We start from the raw sequence: 18,414 nt of genomic DNA on the forward strand, positions 1-18,414 counted from the left end.
GCAGTCTGCAGCCACTGCTACCTGACCTGGTGGTGCTATCTCTGTAGGCAAGTGACATTTGTCACTCTCCTTTGCATGGCCTTTGTATTCAGTCACTCCCTGTCCTTTCTGCTGCACCTTGTCATCTAGTTTCTTCCCATGTGAGCGTCATCTTATCTCATGCTTTTTCATGTTACAGCTTGTTTAACGTAAATTGTACCTCCTTTGAGTCAAGACCAGCCTTGCTTATTCAAGGAACACCTTGTACATCTGTCATACAGTTCAAGTAATATAAAATTAGGAGAACATAAATTTGACGTTTCAAAGAACAGCTGTCCAAAAGTTTCCCTCTTTAACAAGCACTGTTTAGCCTGGTTTTCCCCTAAGGGTGCTGCTGCCCAAGGCTTTCCTTCACAAGTGTAGTTAGAGGCATATGGAACATGGAGTAAATTTCTTATTTGATTTATTGATGTAGTTTAAGCAAATGAAATGTCTTTGAAGCTCTTTAACACCAGAAAGTCTTTAAACATGAACCGAAAAGAGCATGTGGGTGGCTTAAATCCAGAAGCACAGGTATTTTCATTGCCCTTGGAGACTACTACTGCCTGACGTGTTTTGGGTGTTTGGCTTATTTCTAGTGAGGATAATAGGTATTTGCCTCGAAGTAATCTTTGCTTCTTGAATTTTTATTCTCCTTTTTGTACGTTTCATAATGGTGTTACTTGATGAATTGATCTAATAGATTTAATTAGCTAATAAATTTGGCTTTTTCATCTAACTCCACTTTTTTCTTACAAACAGGCATTAATCTTGACCAGAATAAAAGAGGTATTTTTTCACTGGTTCCTGTCTTGTGGGCTTTGCACTGTGGTGTAGTTCACTTAGCTGATAGAAACATTACGTAGCTAGTAGGCACGGGGACACGAGGTATTCCCTCTCAATGTAGATTCATTTGAAGTATTTAAAATACTCTTTTCTCTACAGGTAAAATAAATGAATTGTTTTACTATGTAATTACTGTACAAAACCAAACAGGGAGTTTTGGTCACTATTGTTGGGAAGTTGCAAAGATGAAAGAAAGAGCTTATGTGCATGTGTGTGTTGGAGTAGCTCACCTATGTATATTGGAAGATCACCTTGTGAAATACAGAGCTAAAAAGCACGCCTTGATTTTGATCCATAGCAGCTACAGTGCTTACCACTAACTACTACCTGTGTTTGAAATAACACACACACAGCTGGTTTCTTCAGAATATTAGATATCAGCTAATAGTACTTGCAATGATGAGTTTTCAGCTCTGGAGCTGCGCTGTTGTTTAGCCAAGAGCAAAGTCCCATTTACCTGTGGACTATTGAGTCACCTACTGGTCAGCGCTAACAGAGGAATCTCTGTGTGCCAGGTTTGCTGATAACTCTGATTAAACTGGTGAAGATGACTACTTATTTCCTTTGCTTAGTCAAGCTTCAATTGTTGAGGCTTTATGCTGTAGAAGCTACCTATTTAACGTTTCCCTTCCAGCGTTCATTCCCACCCTTTCCATTCAGTTGCTGATTGTGTGGTAGATACGCTGTCTACAATGTGAAGTTGCCTAACAAGTGGATGCAGACCGGTTAGAAATGACTGGTGTGCAGAGTCATGGCTGAAGCTGGTAACTGGTATTATACCTCAAGGTGATGCTGATACATCTCAGTATGGTGTGATGAGTTTGATTTTCTTTTCTTCAACTTTGTGTTCTAGACTCGCCAGCCTGTGTTTGTACAGTTGCTGCAGGGTGTGTTCAGAGTGTACCACTGCAACTGGTTAATGCCAAGCCAAAAGGCATCAGTGGAAAGCTGCATTCGGGTCCTCTCAGATGTAGGTAAGAAATTGATGTAATCAGAACTAACTGCTGCAAATGTGGTCATCCAGTATTTGCTGCTTACTTGTCATCCTTCCAGAATGAAAGTGCAGTTTACTTCCCGCAGGTGCCACTCGCAGATAACTGAGAGCCATGGAATAGTACAAAGCCAGAGTTATGTTGATATATTGTCATGGTTGAGCAATAGTGTTGTCACTGTAACCTGAAGTGCTTTCTCTGTTTAACCTCAAAACTCTCTGCAGTCCTGTCGATCTGCAACAAGGAAATAGGTTTGTGCCACTCCTCCCAGTAATTTGCTCCATTTTAGGAGCAAGAAGAGTAATTTGTACTGGATATGAGGCCAAATTCTGTTGGATAGGTGTATCTTTTTGTTAGCATGAGTTGTTGGGAGTGTGTGTAAGGACAGATTCCAACTCCCGTACTTTAAAGACAGTAAACAGCTCTGAGGTGTGAAAGCCTTTACACATAAATGCTACATAGAGATCTGACCCTTTACATGGGGACTGAGCACTGCATTTTAAAATGCATGTGGAGGAGACTGTAGAGTGAACTGCGAGCAGAAATTGTCTTGTTCTTGTGTTGGCTGTAACACACGGGCTTAGGGAATCAATTCTTACTAACTTGCTGTTGCAGCAAAAAGCCGAGCAATTGCAATTCCTGTGGACTTGGACAGTCAAGTCAACAATCTCTTCCTGAAATCTCATAACCTGGTTCAGAAGACTGCAATGAACTGGCGAATGACTGCAAGGAATGCTGCCCGCAGAGACTCGGTGCTCGCTGCTTCCAGGGATTATCGAAACATAATTGAAAGATTACAGGTGACTACAGAGCACCCCTTCCTCCTTTGATAGGCACTTGCATGCCTGCACAAAAAGAGGAGTTTCCTAAGTAGAAAGACATTTGGAAATTAAATAGTCAAAATGCCACATGGTGATCAAGTTAGCTGATGTTAAATGTAATACTGTAATACTGTATGTAAAATCAGATTGTATCCAGACAGGTAATTCAATTTGCGTGGCTAATGAGTATGGAAGTGCTCATCCTAGGAGATGCTGGTATTTGAAGCTAGCGGCACTTGAAGTATTCTTGTTCCACCGTTAATAGTATTTCTTTGAGACAGGACTTTCTCGGCAGCACAGCCTTTCAGACTCATCTAGTGCTTTGCTCCTTGTACACCAAAACTCAGTACAGTGAAAGATGCCACAGTTCTGCTTGGAAACCACTGCAGGACTTGAAATAAATAGATGTCTGTTCTTTGTGAACTAGTTGCAGCCACAGTCATTCCCTGAAACAAACAGGTTTTGCTAACAAGACTAAACATAATGCTTCATGTTAGAAGTGGGGACTGATGTGTTAGAGTTATATTCTACGTTCAGATCTGTAGACAGTTCAATAAGGCCCTTTTTATACCAAATGAAATTCATCATCTTGAAACCGAAAAAAGGCAGATTTATATTAAATATAAGGAAGAAGTTCTTCCCTGTGGGGGTGGTGAGGTGCTGGCACAGAGTGCTGACAGAAGCTGTGGCTGCCCCATTCCTGGCAGTGTTCAAGGCCAGGTTGGAAGGGGCTTGGTGCAACCTGCTCTAGTGGAAACTGTCCCTGCCTGTGGCAGGGGGTTGGAACTGGGTGGATGATCTTTAGGGTCCCTTCCAACCCAAACTAGCCTGTGATTTTACGATCTTGGATGCTGCCTTTATCCTTCGAAGATACATTCTCTAGTCAAAAGCTTTTTCTGGCAAACAGTTCTAACTAGCTTTACGTAAACTTACATTGCATGATGCAAAACCACTGCCCAACGCAGTCTCATGGAAATACCTTCTCCCTCTTTATCCATTCCTGTCTATTTGTCCATTTTAATTTGGTTGAAATTTCTCTCTAGCTTCATAGGTATCTCGGTATTTTCTGCCTGTTTAAGTATTAGGGTAAACATGGTTTCATTTTTAAGCTACAGCTTTCCAAACATTGAGGAAAACAAGAATAATTTTATTTTTGCATAATGTTAACAGTAGTACTTTTCTGTAAAATCTTGTAAATATAAATAGCCTGATCATTATCACAGAGTTTCAGTGCTGCTGTGAGTCTTGCTTTTCTCGTATATCAACAAGAGCATCTACAAAGATGGGGAAGGTGGGGGAAGTCAGTCATCTGGGGGACTGCTGGAAATAAGGCTTCCCTTTTAAAGATAACTATTAAACAATTAAACCTAAAGTCTTATCTGACCACATTGTAAGGTCTTTAATATAGTTTCTTCAAGCAAGACAGACCTAATTGTCCTATCCCTCTTGTATGATTTGTAAGATTAATTTGCTGATGGGTGTCTATGTAATTGATGTTTAAAATCTTGATATGGTTGTATTCTAGGACATAGTATCAGCTTTAGAGGATCGCCTACGTCCTCTTGTCCAGGCAGAGTTGTCAGTACTGGTAGATGTGCTTCACAGGCCTGAACTGCTCTTCCCAGAGAACACGGATGCAAGGAGGAAATGTGAAAGCGGAGGTTTCATTTGCAAGTAAGTTGTATTGAAGTCTTCCTTGTTGGAAGGGCTTGGGTTTTGTTTGTTTGGGAGGGGGTTGGTTTTGGTTGTTTTGGGGGGTTTTTTCTCCAAGGTTTTGCTTTTTCCCAGTGTTCCCATGCCCTGTGGAACAGTACCCTCTTGCTCAACTTGGTACATACTTGATATACTTTGCCATATTTGCAAAGCACAGTATTTCATGGTATGGTAAATTCAGTTTGTCCTTGGAGGGGAGCAAAACATGCTTATGGGTATGGGAAAGACTGCTTGATACAATCTCCTAGCCAATGCTTTAAAATTCCTGTATTTGTTGCAGGATACAGGTGTCAAGAACGATAGTATAAATGGGTAAAAGATCTTGAGCTGATCCCTGTGATGTGATACCTGCCTTCAGCTCTAGTAATGTCTGCAAGGCGCTAGATCTGCTGGGCAAGTGTGTCGGAATCAGTCGTTATCATGTGCATTGACTAACACAGACACTGCCCATATTTAGAGGGGAGGAAAAGGAAAGATTACAAGGTCATTTAGAGGGCAATTCAGAGTAGAATCCAGCTTCTCTGGTCATCTTCTGGAGGGGTGGATTATATACAGAGTTTCTGCAAACTAGGTACCTGAGTAAGTAACACATGCTGGGCAGGATGGATTTCTAATTGCACTATCTATAACTCTCAGTGTGTTTTTTAACAAAGTAGCATGTGGAATGGTTTTCTCAGTTACTGTTGTTCTGGAGGACAATCCAGCCCTAAATCCCACTGTCCCTTCCCCTTATTCCTTTCTGCTTGTGGTCAGAGAGTTTTATCTGGCTGTCCTCCTGCCCAGAGGACTGCAGTTTCCTTCCCAGCTTCACCTAAGCTGGTGGTAGCGGGTTAAATGTTGCTTGTGAGAGAATGTTCCCGAGATGGTTGTGTAATGGTATGATAATAAAACTTGTTTGTAGCTTAAACCAATAACTAAGATAGCCATGTATATTTTATCCCATTTTTAGAATATTAGTACTAAAACAAGCTGTGATTGACTGGTTGGGTTTTTTTTTCCAGGTTAATAAAGCATACTAAACAGCTGCTAGAGGAGAATGAGGAGAAGCTGTGTATTAAAGTATTACAGACGCTCAGGGAAATGATGACCAAAGATAGAGGCTATGGAGAAAAGGTAACGTAATTTACAGTTCATTCTGTGTTAAACACTATCTTTATTCAGTACAGGAAAATAAAATTCTCTCTTTCAAGCTGTTTTGTATGTGTAAACACTTCTGTACTGGATCAGGAACGTAACATTTTTAGTCAACTATTAAGCTTACCTTTCAGATTACATTCGAAGTTGTTTCTGTTGCATTTCTACTTTTGACTTGCAAGTTTAAGTCTTAATTCCTGCAGTTGCTGGTGCTGTAAAAATACCTAATTTTGTCACCTTTTTATGAAGGATATAACCTCTTTATATCTGCTTTGTGGGTCTAGGTGACTCTTCATCAGGTCACATAACCTTGCAATGAGGGATATTTTGTAGTTTAATTTATATACATCTGTGTCATCCTCGTGGTGAATTATAGATGGAAACTGTCTGTACATCCACCCGTGGGGTTTTTTATTTCCCTTTCCTACACACAGCTCCTTTATCTTGTTGAGAAGAACATTTTTCTGTAGGTACAGACCTATTCTCCATTTGCATCAGAAGACTGTGTGTATGACCATATGTTTGTGTATCTAGACATTCCTACAGTCAATCTCAAAATCCTAGTCTAAGGTATCTCATGCATTTCTAAGCAACTTAGGTTATTACCATACCACATGGTAGGTATACAGAGCAATACACCCTCCCAGTGAACATGTTCATGAGCAATTGGCAGTTGGGACTGGGAGAAGCAGTGACATGGAAAGACGCTCACTGCAAGTGGGAGTCCATGCCTGGGAGCAGATGGTTTCTCATGTCCCATTTTTGCTTGCAGTAGCTTTTAAAGTTGTTGCATAGTGCTGGATTCACAGCACAAAAAGGCAAAAACTTTAGAGGTCAGACAGTTTCATAATAGCAGTAATTGTTTATAGCTGTAGCTATAGCTGCAGCCACATGGGAGGGAGATGCTCAGAAGGCAGGGGAACTCGCATCATCACTAGGCTGAGCTGGGATGTCATACACAAGCTCTGCTTTGGCTAGCCCGGCTGGGAATGAGGCGGCCTCAGGAGCAGAGCACAGTGCTCTGTGCCAGTCCAGCAAGAGGCAGGCCCTGGCACGCCAGAGACCCGGAGGAGGGAGAGCAAGTGGAGCAAGGAGGCTGTGCACATGTGGGTACACACGTGCACGTGTGTGGGCTGTTACCTGAGCACACCCCGCTGAGCACACAGTAGCACCCTGAGTGATGGGAGGCTCCTAGGAAAATGCCCCAAGGGTAGGGATGGCCAGTGCTGTGCTCCCTGCCCTGTCAGGGAATGCTCTTCCCATGTGCTGCCACTACTTCTTGGCTGTCAGAGATCCAGCCCACCTCCTGGCTCCTGCTGCTGCCTTGCTCTACCACCTACTGTCCTACCTGGGGACTTCTTTTCACTTTGCAGTAGCAGTGGTTTTTGGATAAATGCATTGACTTTGGAGGAATGCCCTAATCAACTGCAGAGAAGCAGCATATATATATATGGGATGGGAAGGGAAGCAGGGTAGGTAGGAGAGGGCAGCAACTGCAGGTTTCAGCTTAACTTTCAGCACATTGTCCTCTTCTGCTGCAGTGGCTGTTATTGTGTGCTGGCTTGTAACAGCACAAGATGAAGCTTTGTGGAGACCTTCTGTCCTCTCTTCAAGGTCCTGTACTGAGACATCTGCACAATACAGGTCTGATCTAGAAGAGGACTGGCTGTAGCCTTCAGAAGTTAGTCTGCTCTTGCAAAAGGGAGCTGGGATAGGCGATCCTCTTTAATGACTCTAGTGTGCTGATACTTCCTGTTGCCCAACATGGGGTTGTAAAAGATTAAGTGTAATCCCAGATTTAGTTTTACTCTTTGTTAGTGCATCAGTGTACGTTCTGCTATTAGAAACAGCTGAGAGAGACTGTCCAAGGTCACCTTAAGTAGTAGGAAGGGTGGCTGATATATACTGTATGTACCCTATACACCAACAAAGCCCAAATGAGAGCTTTGAGGGGGGTTTTAAATGCAACATGCCACTCAGATTCTTCTAAATGGAAATTCATTTACAGGAGTTCCTCAGGCTTTATTTGGCCAGCTCGGGTGAAGCAGTATTTCTAGAAGACACAGTTAACAAAACTTGCACGATTCAGGCCATGGAAAACCCCACAAGATTCTAAAAAATCTTCGAGGTGCAGAAAATGCATTAGTTTCTGAAACAGAAGATCAGTTATATAATGCAAGATAAGAATATACTTGCCTGTAAAATGGATTTCCAAATATGAAAAAGCAGCCGAATTGCTTACAGATAGACTGCTAGTAGTAGTAGAACAGCTTTTACTGTCTGACTGTGAGAAGTGCAATCGTATTTATTCTCCCTTGTGACTCATATAACTGTATTTAGTCACCACTTAAAAGGCAATACCTTTTGTTTTTGTAAACACCCTGGAGTGTAAAAATAAAAAGAAAAAGGGGAAAAACACTTATGCACCCATTCTAAATGCAGGAGTCCCTAAATACGTAAAGCTGGTGAAACTTACTCTTGTGACCAGCATATTGATCATGCAAACAGCACTGCTTGTAGGTCAGATGCTGACAGAATTGACAGCAGTCACTTCAAAGCAGTGTTCAGCACGCGTGTGATTTTGCTGTAATACCATGTGGTGCTCGCTGGAACAATCTGATTTATAAAAAGACAGTGCTCCTCCTCTCACGCCTCATCTTGCAGCACAAATAATAAAGGCGGCACACCCTCCTGGCCCGTGCGCTTGTCCCTTTCATAGGTGGGAAGTGTAGTGAGGGTGCAGTGTTGTCCGCTCCCATTAGCAAAGGCCTTCATTAAACAGCTGGGGTTCCTCTGCAGCATGCAAAATCCATGGTGAGAACACAGATGTACAGAAGCCTGTGGGAAGGCTCGAAGTTTTACATATTGCTAAAGACTCCTTGTCTTGGCACGCGCTCAGGTTCGCTCAGTGATGGGTAGCATACTGTGGTATATTTAATAGGCAGAAAACTTAACTACATTGACAGTGTAGGCTAGACCCAAGTTTTTTACTTTGCTGAAACATGTCATTCATAGACGTCTTTCTGGGTGCCTACCAGATGATTAGCCTCAGTTCTGCAGGACTTACGTTTTGAAACTCCTTCTCTCTTCCCAAACTGGAACTCCAGCCTCCTCACTCCTTCCTACTGGTGCTCACAGCTCACGCCAGTGATGACTCTCATGCCCAAGGGTGAAGTTCTTGGATCTCGGTCAGCCAGCCCGTGTGGTTTGTCATCTGGCACAGGAACAAAGCCAGGGTGCATCCTGCCTCCGAAGCTCCCTGGCACAGCACTTAACAGCAGTGTTGGTTCCCCAACCCTCCACAGCCCAGTGCTTGCGCATGTTACTCACGCCAACTGCTAAGTACTCACAATGTTGGAGTGCAGCATTAAAGTGTTAAATGATTTATAAGATCCTAACGTGAAATTTATTTGTAATTTCTCTTACTAATGCTTGCTTTCACTTCTTCCCCTTCTTTCTTTTCTGGCAGATTACCATTGAACTGGATAATGCTGAGGTTTTAATTTTATTTCTTTTCTACAGTGTTGTTTCTATGGTGTTTGTTTTATGAGTAGCCCTGTGATCTGTCCTGTTGTCTCTTCAGCACTGAGCTTCCTGATTTGTACGCCTGTGTCAGTGAATTAGTTGAGTTTTCAGTCTGCCATGTGTCTGCGCTGGGAACAGTTACTGTAACTAATTCCATGTGTCATTACGTGGAATATTAGTCAACATGCAGTAATAATTTGTGGCGATCTGCAATCATCTGGTGCCACAGTAGATTCCATGCAGTGTTAGGACCAGACCTGAGTGCCTTTGGAGGATCAACTGCTGCAAATGCCATTAAAATGTCAGCATTTAGCAATCGGCCAGTGTTACCACGTCATTGGTGAACAGGCTCTTTTTATTTGGAAAAGTAAACACTGAGTTTTAATGGTGTTCATGCAGAAGTTGGAGGAACCCACCATAAGCCAAGAAGAAACCTCTTCAGCTGGAGAAGACCCTGAATGAGGTGTCTTCACTTGCTGACCAGTGAGAGGCATTCCTCATGTCCCAGGGCACAGCATAGCTGTGGGATTGCTGAGGGCTGGGTCCTTGTGTAGAAACTGCATTGCTGGCCTTACCGAGAAAGGTGACAGTCATGCAGCTCATCAAAGCATCTCACTGTCCTTCCTGTTCCTTCTTAGTCAGGTTTGGTGTATAAAGCCATGTAAAACATTTGAATGTGTTGTGAAAGCAGCATGGTGTAACCCTATGAAAATTACTGACTTCTGAAGCAGTTCCTGTGTGAAAAGCTTCCTACCATCAAAAACGTGCCTTCAGCTGGCAGTGTTTATGCTCTATGTAGTTGTTTTATGGGTGGAAAAGCCATATTTGAGTGAGAACTTTCAGTATAAGTGATATTAAGCTTTCTAAGGACTTTTAAAAGCAGTGTGTCTGGTTCGGGCACCGGTGCACGGGGAGAGGGAGGGAGCCGAGCTGTCTCTGCTGCTGCAACTTCCTCATCCAGCTCAAAAAAACCCTTGTGTGGGCGCTAAATTTGCATCAGTGTATAATACTGAGAAAGTGATTGACTGGCACCTTATTTTACTGAAATACCAGGAAAAAAGAAATATTTTCCTCTCTGTGCTTTGTTTCCTGCGTTCTCTCCCAAGCCAACCTTTTATTTGGAACAAATTTCAACTACTTAAAATACTTAAAATGTTACTGCTCTTTATTCAATAGAGTAGATAATATGCCGTAAATTGCTTTCTGTAGAACTTGTTAATTTTGATGTTGATCAGCTAAATTTACTGAGTAAGCTTCATTCTGAAAACACAGTAATATCTGGGGACCTTGGCTGTGGAGATGGATTTGAAAGCTGCACTACTTGTCACCAAATAGACCAAAAAGTGTGCATATCCCCCAGGGCTGGGTTGAAGGGTCTTTTCTGTTGAGCAAGGCTTTTAGAGGAGGGAAGGAGCAGAAATCCCTGCAAGAACGAACAGGAGTTGTGGCTTTGCTTTGTCTTTAATCAAGCTTCTGGTTGGGATGCTCAGGCTCCTGTTGTGCCACAGGTGAGTGCCGTCACCCTCACCCCAGTGCGTGCTGGGGTCCCCTGCCCAGCCAGGGTCTAAATTACCTTTCCTAAAAAATAAATTCACAAGTCTCCAATTCGAGCTTCAACAAAAAGCTTTTTAAGAGACAATCCTCATCTAGGGGCTGCTGGAGTTTTCACCCTTCTCTTCGGCAGTGGAAATGTTCTTCTCTTAGCATGCCCTTCCCGTTAATATGCGTGGGAGCTAGCTGACAGGTAGGATGTATGCAGAGAGTAAGAGTCTGATGTTGGTCTGAAGGACAGCATTTCATATGGCACAGGTCCATTTACTGCACTGTCGTTGCCTCTGACTGTGCCAGTATGAGACACCTCAGATGCGTCTCCAAGCTTTGGCCCAAACTTGTAGCATCACGTAGCTACAGAGGTGCTGGCGTGTCTAACCTCTGGTGTCATTATTTTCTCTCTCTTTTTCTAACAGAGATATTTTCATCTCTTAGCTGGGAAGTTTGCACCAGCAGCGTGCTCTGGTTTTGAGAAGTCTATCTGTAGCTCATGAATGTTTCCATCAGGCATAGACCACTTAGACTGTATGGTGCTACAGCTTCCCAGAATAGCTCAGAGATATACATATATATATATGTATGTATATATATATGATTTTATCTTGTAGAAGCTTCAGATAGAAACTTGAATTGTTTAATTGCAAATTAAGTCATAATATGAAACTTTCCCCTTCAGTTTCTGGCTGTAATGTGCTGTCTTTGCCTGCAGTAAATCAGCCGGAGCGTGCATAGCAATTAAAGATTTGGGCTCGAGGCTGCAAAGGAGGAACTTTATTCCTCCTCAGTGGAGCAGCTGCATGGAGGGAGCAGGTGTGTTTGTAACCATCAGCAATGAGAACTGGCTGCTTATAGAAAGGGATTCAGACAGGGCTTGAACCACTGACAAGTCTCAAAGGAAATCCTGGGGTTTCCTTTTTTTTTTCCCCTCCCTGTCAACCCTGGAAACTATAAACATTTAGGGCAAAGAAAACAGAAATGTCCATTATTAGTAAAATTAATAACTTTATGTTAAACTATGCACAACTTAATTTTCCTAATTGGCTGATAGGGTCTTTATTGCTTCAGGGTAGAACTCTACTAAAGTTGCTGTCTTATGACATGATTCCCTCATATTTGTGTTGTGTACATAGGTTGATTTATATGTCTTAGTTGCTTCCTGCAAGCTAATTTCAGTGAGTGGTAGGTCCAAATAATAATAGATACTAAAAATGCCAGGAGGTCCATGTGTTTGTTACTGAAAATTGTGATGGAAAATTTGTGTTACAATCCCCCTTAAGGTATTTGTGAGTGAAGAAAGGGAGCGCCCTTTTAATTGAATGAATAATGCTGGAATTCACCTCACAGCAGGAAATCCCCCACAGAACAGGAAGGATGGTGACCGCTGTGACCTGCACCCGAGGTTGGCAGCACCCTGGTACATGCCTGGCTGAGCCACTGGGGTTGCTGGAGTATTGCAGTTCTGGAGAAGTGGTGTGGAAATGAAGGGAAGGGGTAGTACGGTTTAATGCTGTTGCCTAATTCGTGTGTATTCTACTGAGGGGATTATCTGGAATTCCCTTTCTGTTGGAAGTGAGGGACAGGAAGGAACTGGAGTTTTCCAAGGAGAACCAGACTCCGTAGCCTGATGTTTGCTTTCAACATCTATTTAGTATAGTCTGACAGCCATGATCTGGTCTAGCAGAAATACGACAGTAGCATGTTTAAGCTCTTTTACGAGGTTTTTGAATGGCAGCATCTGGTGTTGTGGCAGGATTTGTGTAAAAGGTTTTTCTCCTGTGGGCAGAAATTAGGATACACTATGAAAGTCATCCTGCAGTATTTCCAAAACAGTCAGGTTCCTGTAAGCCTGTAGAAGTGCACAGACCTTTGGGATAGGGGCTGCGTAAGACTGCTATTAAGGAGCAGAACAGGTAACTTGAAAGATGAATGTAAAGCATGACTTGTTTTGATAGAAAACCAAAACCAGCTGAAACTAAACCATCTCGTGCCTTATTTGCACCTTATTTGCAACATGGTTGTGTTGGTTTTATGCTGATCTTGGGGACTCTATGTTTGTACGTAGGTGTGTGACAGGGATCCTGTTTCTGTGGCTCCTTCTGCTCTCCTGGAGCGTCAGGAGGGCGTTGTGAGCTGAAGGGGTCTGACTCAAGCTGAATTGCTGAATAGAGTGGTCTTACCATTGGCTCTGTGCAGGTGTCTCAAGTAATAAAGTAGAACCCCCCAAGGCAGTGCACAGGCACATTGTCTGTGAAAGCCCTTGGGCTGAGTATCTCTTGAAAGACTCCTTACTAGACTGGAACTGCTGTAATCCTGGTCTTGATGGAGCTGTAGCCTATGTTAGTCTCTTGAGAAGGGGTTCAGGACCAAGATAAATTCTTAAGTGCCATCAAGTGTGAATCTTTACACAACAGTGATAACTAAACCCTGCTTGTCATTGGATACAACAGCGTAATTTACTTTTAATTTGATCCTCAACCTATTAAGAAGTCCAGGTGTGATACAAATGCAGATTTTATGGTGTCTCCCAACTCCAGTTGAGATGGTGAGCTCCACCGTGGGCTCCCTGTGGTCCAGGACAGCTCAGGCAGCACAGCTCCCTCCCTGTTGAGGCATTTCTATTTGTGACACAACGTTCCCATCCACTTTCCTGAGTCCAGATAGGCGTTTGGGGACACCGTGGCCCAGTTTCCACCTGCAGTGCGAGTCTTGGGCACTAAACCACATACATCCTGGAGAAACACATTAATACTTTATGGACTGCAAAGGCGAGAAGTGTTAGCGCTGACCTGCAGGTGGCATGCTCAGGATGCGGAATGTGGCTGGGAGATGTCCTACTTCTTTCTTTTCCCTTTTTCCCCTCCCAGCCACATTGCAGTGAGCTGCTCCGCTGGGCACCTGCCAACAGCCAGGCAGCACTTACATAACAGCAGCTTTTTTTCCTGGAATTTAGGCCCGCTGCTGATGTGTGACCTTCAGCGGTAACTGCCAATAAATGCGGTGGAGATGTTTACAGTCACCGCCGGCCTCGCCGCGGCTGCCAGCCCTGCGCCGATAGCTGCCGTGCCCGTGGGGCTGCTGCTACTTCCCCGACCACTGCTCCCGGACCATGGGATCTGTGTCTTATTTCTCCGGGTGAAGATGAGGTGCTCCGCTGCATCCCCCCACAGGGCTGGGGCAGGGGCCAGCAAATACCAAAGCGCTATAAGCACCCGGAGCTTCCCCTGTAATTATTTATCCCTTTTTAGGATTTGCAGTTAAGTAGAACCCCAGGGTTTTTTGTTGTTGGGTTTTTTCTGTTTTTATTCGGTAATGACAGTTCTTTATGCAGCTGATAAAAGATATCCAGCAAAATACACCTGCAGACCCACTCGGTGTAGTTTTGGGGCTTTTTTTTTTTTGCCTCTTCACTTTGGTCTTGAGGTTTCAAGTAAGTGAAAAGGGAACTGAAAATCCTGGTTCAAAGGGGTTGACTTGAATTAACCTTCTCAGTGCTTTTTATCAATGATAAACTAAAACTACGATGGCTGAGTAAGGTGCAAAATATGTGCTATTTTATGCATCTTCCGACTGGAGTTGGAAAATGCATTAACCTCTTAAAAGCTGGAGAGATGCACTTACAAATGATTTTCCTTGTAGAGACAGCTTACTCCACAGCCATTTCTCTTGTGTATTTTGCACTTAGACAGTGCTTCACTTGTTATGTCTCAAGCAGAGGAAATGCAGGCACTCATAAATTTTTGTGGGCTGCCTTATATTTTTTTTCCCCTCAGAAATCCTGCAATCTTTGGCCTGTTTTTGTTGCAAGAACTGGAATTGGTGAGCTTGTTGGAAAAGGAGCCTGGAACATTTCTTATAGTTATTTGTAACAAAGAAATAGTTATACCATCTTACCAGTTAATTAAAACTGCTAATGTAAAACGTGTAGTAATGATAGTTCTTACTATATCCAGTTATTGTAAAAGACCTGCAAGATGGAGGATTTAAGGAGAAGTGATTGCACTCTTTTTTAAGGTCAGTGGCATATCAGAGAATCGTGTCTCTAACTCCAGGAAAGTCCCAGCCCAAGTAAAACATGCCTTCTCCACTGAAAGCTCTGGACAATGAGAGACGGCATGCCTGTAGGCAGATCTCAGTGACCTTTCAGTGCAGGCACTGACAGCTCTTACGCCAGATTTCCCACCTCATTGTCTGGCAGCGCACAAAGTCTCTGCAAATTCACTGAGATAAGGAGGGGAACATTTAGCCACGTCCCCGCTCTGGGTGTGTGCCGCAGGGACGAGGCCAGGGGCTGTAAGTGTGTGGTTGCTTCTCCATGTGCCTCTGCCCCCATAAATCCCACAGGTTTTCTGTGAGGGCAGGAAGAGCTCAGAGGTAGCCGTGTCAGGACAAGGTGCTGCTCCATGTCTCCCACTGCCTCTTCATTTATGCAGGTGTGACATTCTGCATAATGCACCACCGGGCAACTTCAATGCGGGTCTGTTTTTACAATGGTAACCTGTAATGTGGGATGTTTGCCAAAGCAGCTCAGTGGTCCTGGTTCCAAATTAGTCTCCTCTGCCCTGCAATGTATCCATAGCAAGTCAGATGCCTGCTTGACAAACACCCACATATCATCTGCAGAGGGCTAGAAATTTGCTATCCAACTTTTTCCTCAGTTCTACAAGGTAACAGTGTTGGCCTTACAAAAGAGACTTGGCAAGCAGGTAACCTACGTGGAGCTTCCTGGTATTACTGGAGAGTTACGAAGGACAGCAATGTAACTTGTGCTCTAGTGTGTTGTCATGAATCAGACTTGGTGGTGCTTTTGCTGTGAGTCTTTCAAGTAGGAATTATGCTGAATGTATTTCAAGGAGAAAAGAGGAAAAATTCAGAAAAGGGAGGAAAGAGTGTAAAGTGACTTCCAAGACTCTATCTAAACAGCCAGTCCCACTGGATCGCCATCTAATGTGGGGCACAGTAATGGAAGAGCTGGGACAGAGAGCAATGGTTTCAGAATAATATATATCAGATCTTCACTCCAGATTTTACACCTGGATATACACCCTAGCGATCAAAAGCTTAATGTGATATTTGGCTGACTGACTAGTTGCATTTTTCCCCTTTTTACTTCCTCCTCTGTGCCAAATATCTCCCACCCCAATAATTAGATGCCATATGCATGGACTTGGGTTGGTTCCTGAATTCACAGATTTCAGGACCAGAAGGGACCACTTGGTAATTTAACCCGACTTCCTGCACAGCACAGGGCATCTTGTTTCTTGCCGTTTTTTCTCTGCTGAGCCAAATCGATTTAGTTTGACTAAGCTTCCTCAAAATGCTCAGTGTTGATCTTGAAGACCTCCCAGGACAGGTATCAGTTTGCTGTTGCCTTGCACCAGCTAGTCACCTTCCTATCTGATTTAGAGGGATGCCTGGAAAAAGACATAAAGGATATGTGTGGTAGTTTGGAAAATGGCATCAGCCTGTGGAGGTTAAGCATTCTGAGGTCTGTCACCTTGCAATCCTTTGAGCTGGGAAACGGCCTGAAGGCGGAGGAGGTTTGTGCTTGTAATTGGGCTGGTTTGTCCATTATTTTGTCAAAATTCCAAAGTTCGGTGAGACTGAAGAGGATCAGGGTTTTGGAAATGTTCACGCATGTGCTCACACAAACGTGGGGTTTTTTCAGGTAAGATTATTTCCCACCCATTTGTAGCATTACAATATGAGGTATTTTCCATCCTGTGTTGCTGAAGCCACTGTCTGGAGCAGACCCTGTCTATGTGAATGGGAATCTCCACCTGCCTTTTAAATGCATTTCAAGTGTCTTCTGGATGCTTGTCAAGTTTAAAATAGTGAGAAAAGCAATCCTGGGGCTTTAAACATGAATGAAAACCTGCATTTCCTCAGAGCATTTTCACTTTTTTAATTGTTTGACTTTTCTGTGGAGGCAGGTTTAGACACCTTTCATCTTGATTGTTAGTTTGAAAGCGAATGAAAAAACTTTCATACCTTCCTCAAAACCATAAAGGAAAAGGACTGGAACCTCTTCCATACCTCTTAAGTTGAGATGTAATGAATTCACACTTGAGCTGTCACTTGTTTTGGTGGTTTTTGCGGTGGATGCATCCACTGTTGAGCCAGGTAAAGACCATTCTGGGAAACAAATGTAATGTGTTGGGGAAATGGATGCCAGAAGCATTACAGTCACCAACAGGTCAAAGAAATTGTTATTCTCCTGTTCTGGCTCACTCTGGTGAGCGGTGTATTTGCCAGACTCACAGGAATGGAAACTTCAGAGAAAGAGGGGCTTTTGCACTAGAAGTTGAGAGGAACTTTTGCTTCTGCTAGCAAAAAGTAAAGATGATGTACTGTTCTCTTGATCCTGCCACCCACTACGTTCTAGTTTAAAAGCTGGCCACTGTGTCCATCACACACAGTGGTCAGCTTTTGGTATTCCACAAACCTGCCCCTCCAAAACCATCATTTTTCTTCTAGGCAGAGAGCTGAGGCACAAGAAACCTGGCAAAATTACTACTGCAATTACTCTCCCACCCTATTCCATCCTTCTTGTAAAGCATAAGCTGATACTTTGCTGTTGCAGCATGTGGGATAGTGCAAAGTGTAGCAGAGGAACTACAGCTCAGTAATTTTTTGCTATTTTAACCCATTTTGACTCAAAGAATAGCAAGTGCAGTATATGAAGTTTATATTCTTCCTAAAAGATTGCTGAAGGCCGTGCTTATTTGCAATGATCCGTAGAAGCGCTGCCAAGGGCAGTGGCTTTTGCTCGCAGATGAGTTAGTAAGGCTGGTTCTAACATGCTGTCTGTGCTACAGTGGGAAGGCACAGGAATTTGCTAGCTGCAATATGTACTTTTTCCTTCTCCAATTAGGTTGGAAAGATCAAACTAATTTCATGCTGATTCTTCATCTGTGCTGGTTTTCAACCCCAAAATGTACATGTATGTTTGATTAAGATGGGGTCGTGGTATAAGCCTCCAATAAGGAAGCTTCCATTTGGAATCCAAAGTGCAGTACATTATCTTGTGGCAGTCGTCCACCTGACCTGCCAGCTTCAGCCTCCCTTTCCCTGGCAGGAAGGTGCCTCATTTCCCTTACAGAGGAATATGCACAATTTCCTTGCTGCTGTTGATGACTTGAGAGGAGGAGTTTTTTGCTCTGCTCTGAAGCAAGTTGTGCAGACAGTGTCTGCAATCAGAACAATATGCCCAGACTCCCTAACAATTCGATATGGCCTTTCCAGTGTCCAGCCTACAAGCAGCAAGGGTGTATACAGCAAGCTGCGCAGGAACTGTGTGTTCCTCTGCAGAAATGAGGTTCTTCCTGTTAACTTTCGTTCTCTGGCTCAAATTTGACCAAGAGAGAAACAGTTTGTATGCTTGTGAAGTTTCCAAGAGTGGTGACAATGCAAGGAAACAGTGTACCAAAGGCCGTGTGAATTAGCCAGGAGGAAGGTCGATTAGGAGAACGGAGAATGGTTCTTCCTGGCCAAGGAGCCCCTGCCCACAGAGCACCAAAGGGGAAGCGCTTGCTCCTCTGGCTCCTTCCTGGGAAACAGTTACTCCATATTTCGACTTCTGGACCTGGTGGCCTTCCTCTCCCTCTGCTTTGTGTTTCCCAGGCTGCAGCCTAGGTCACTCTCCCAGCCTACACTTGGTTTGTCTGTCTAGTTCATGTGCCTTCCAGGCAGACACGGACAATGGGCACCTGACTTAATTTGGTATAACTGTATCGTCGTCATCTTATTTCTTAGTGTCTGTTCCTGAGAAGTTAAATCAATTTACCCATGATTAAGTAGGCAGTTTCATTTGAATG

General features: G+C 43.5%; 1 protein-coding gene across 3 annotated transcripts in view; it reads left to right on the forward strand.

Moving 5' to 3' along the window:
* The window catches only part of ITPR1 (inositol 1,4,5-trisphosphate receptor, type 1), a 162,941-nt gene that overhangs the window by 74,987 nt on the left and 69,540 nt on the right, over positions 1-18,414 (forward strand). For 2 of the 3 annotated variants that reach the window (XM_010016353.1, XM_010016354.1), the window contains 4 exons: positions 1,718-1,838; positions 2,472-2,656; positions 4,203-4,351; positions 5,392-5,503. In XM_010016353.1, the coding sequence (XP_010014655.1) occupies positions 1,718-1,838; positions 2,472-2,656; positions 4,203-4,351; positions 5,392-5,503 (567 nt within the window). Of the gene's footprint in view, positions 1-1,717; positions 1,839-2,471; positions 2,657-4,202; positions 4,352-5,391; positions 5,504-7,206; positions 7,210-8,993; positions 9,021-18,414 lie in introns of all 3 variants that reach the window. The other variant, XM_010016352.1, reaches the window with a different exon arrangement.

The sequence above is a fragment of the Nestor notabilis genome, unplaced genomic scaffold, assembly GCF_000696875.1.
Source record: "Nestor notabilis isolate BGI_N333 unplaced genomic scaffold, ASM69687v1 scaffold9436, whole genome shotgun sequence".
NCBI lineage: Eukaryota > Metazoa > Chordata > Aves > Psittaciformes > Psittacidae > Nestor > Nestor notabilis.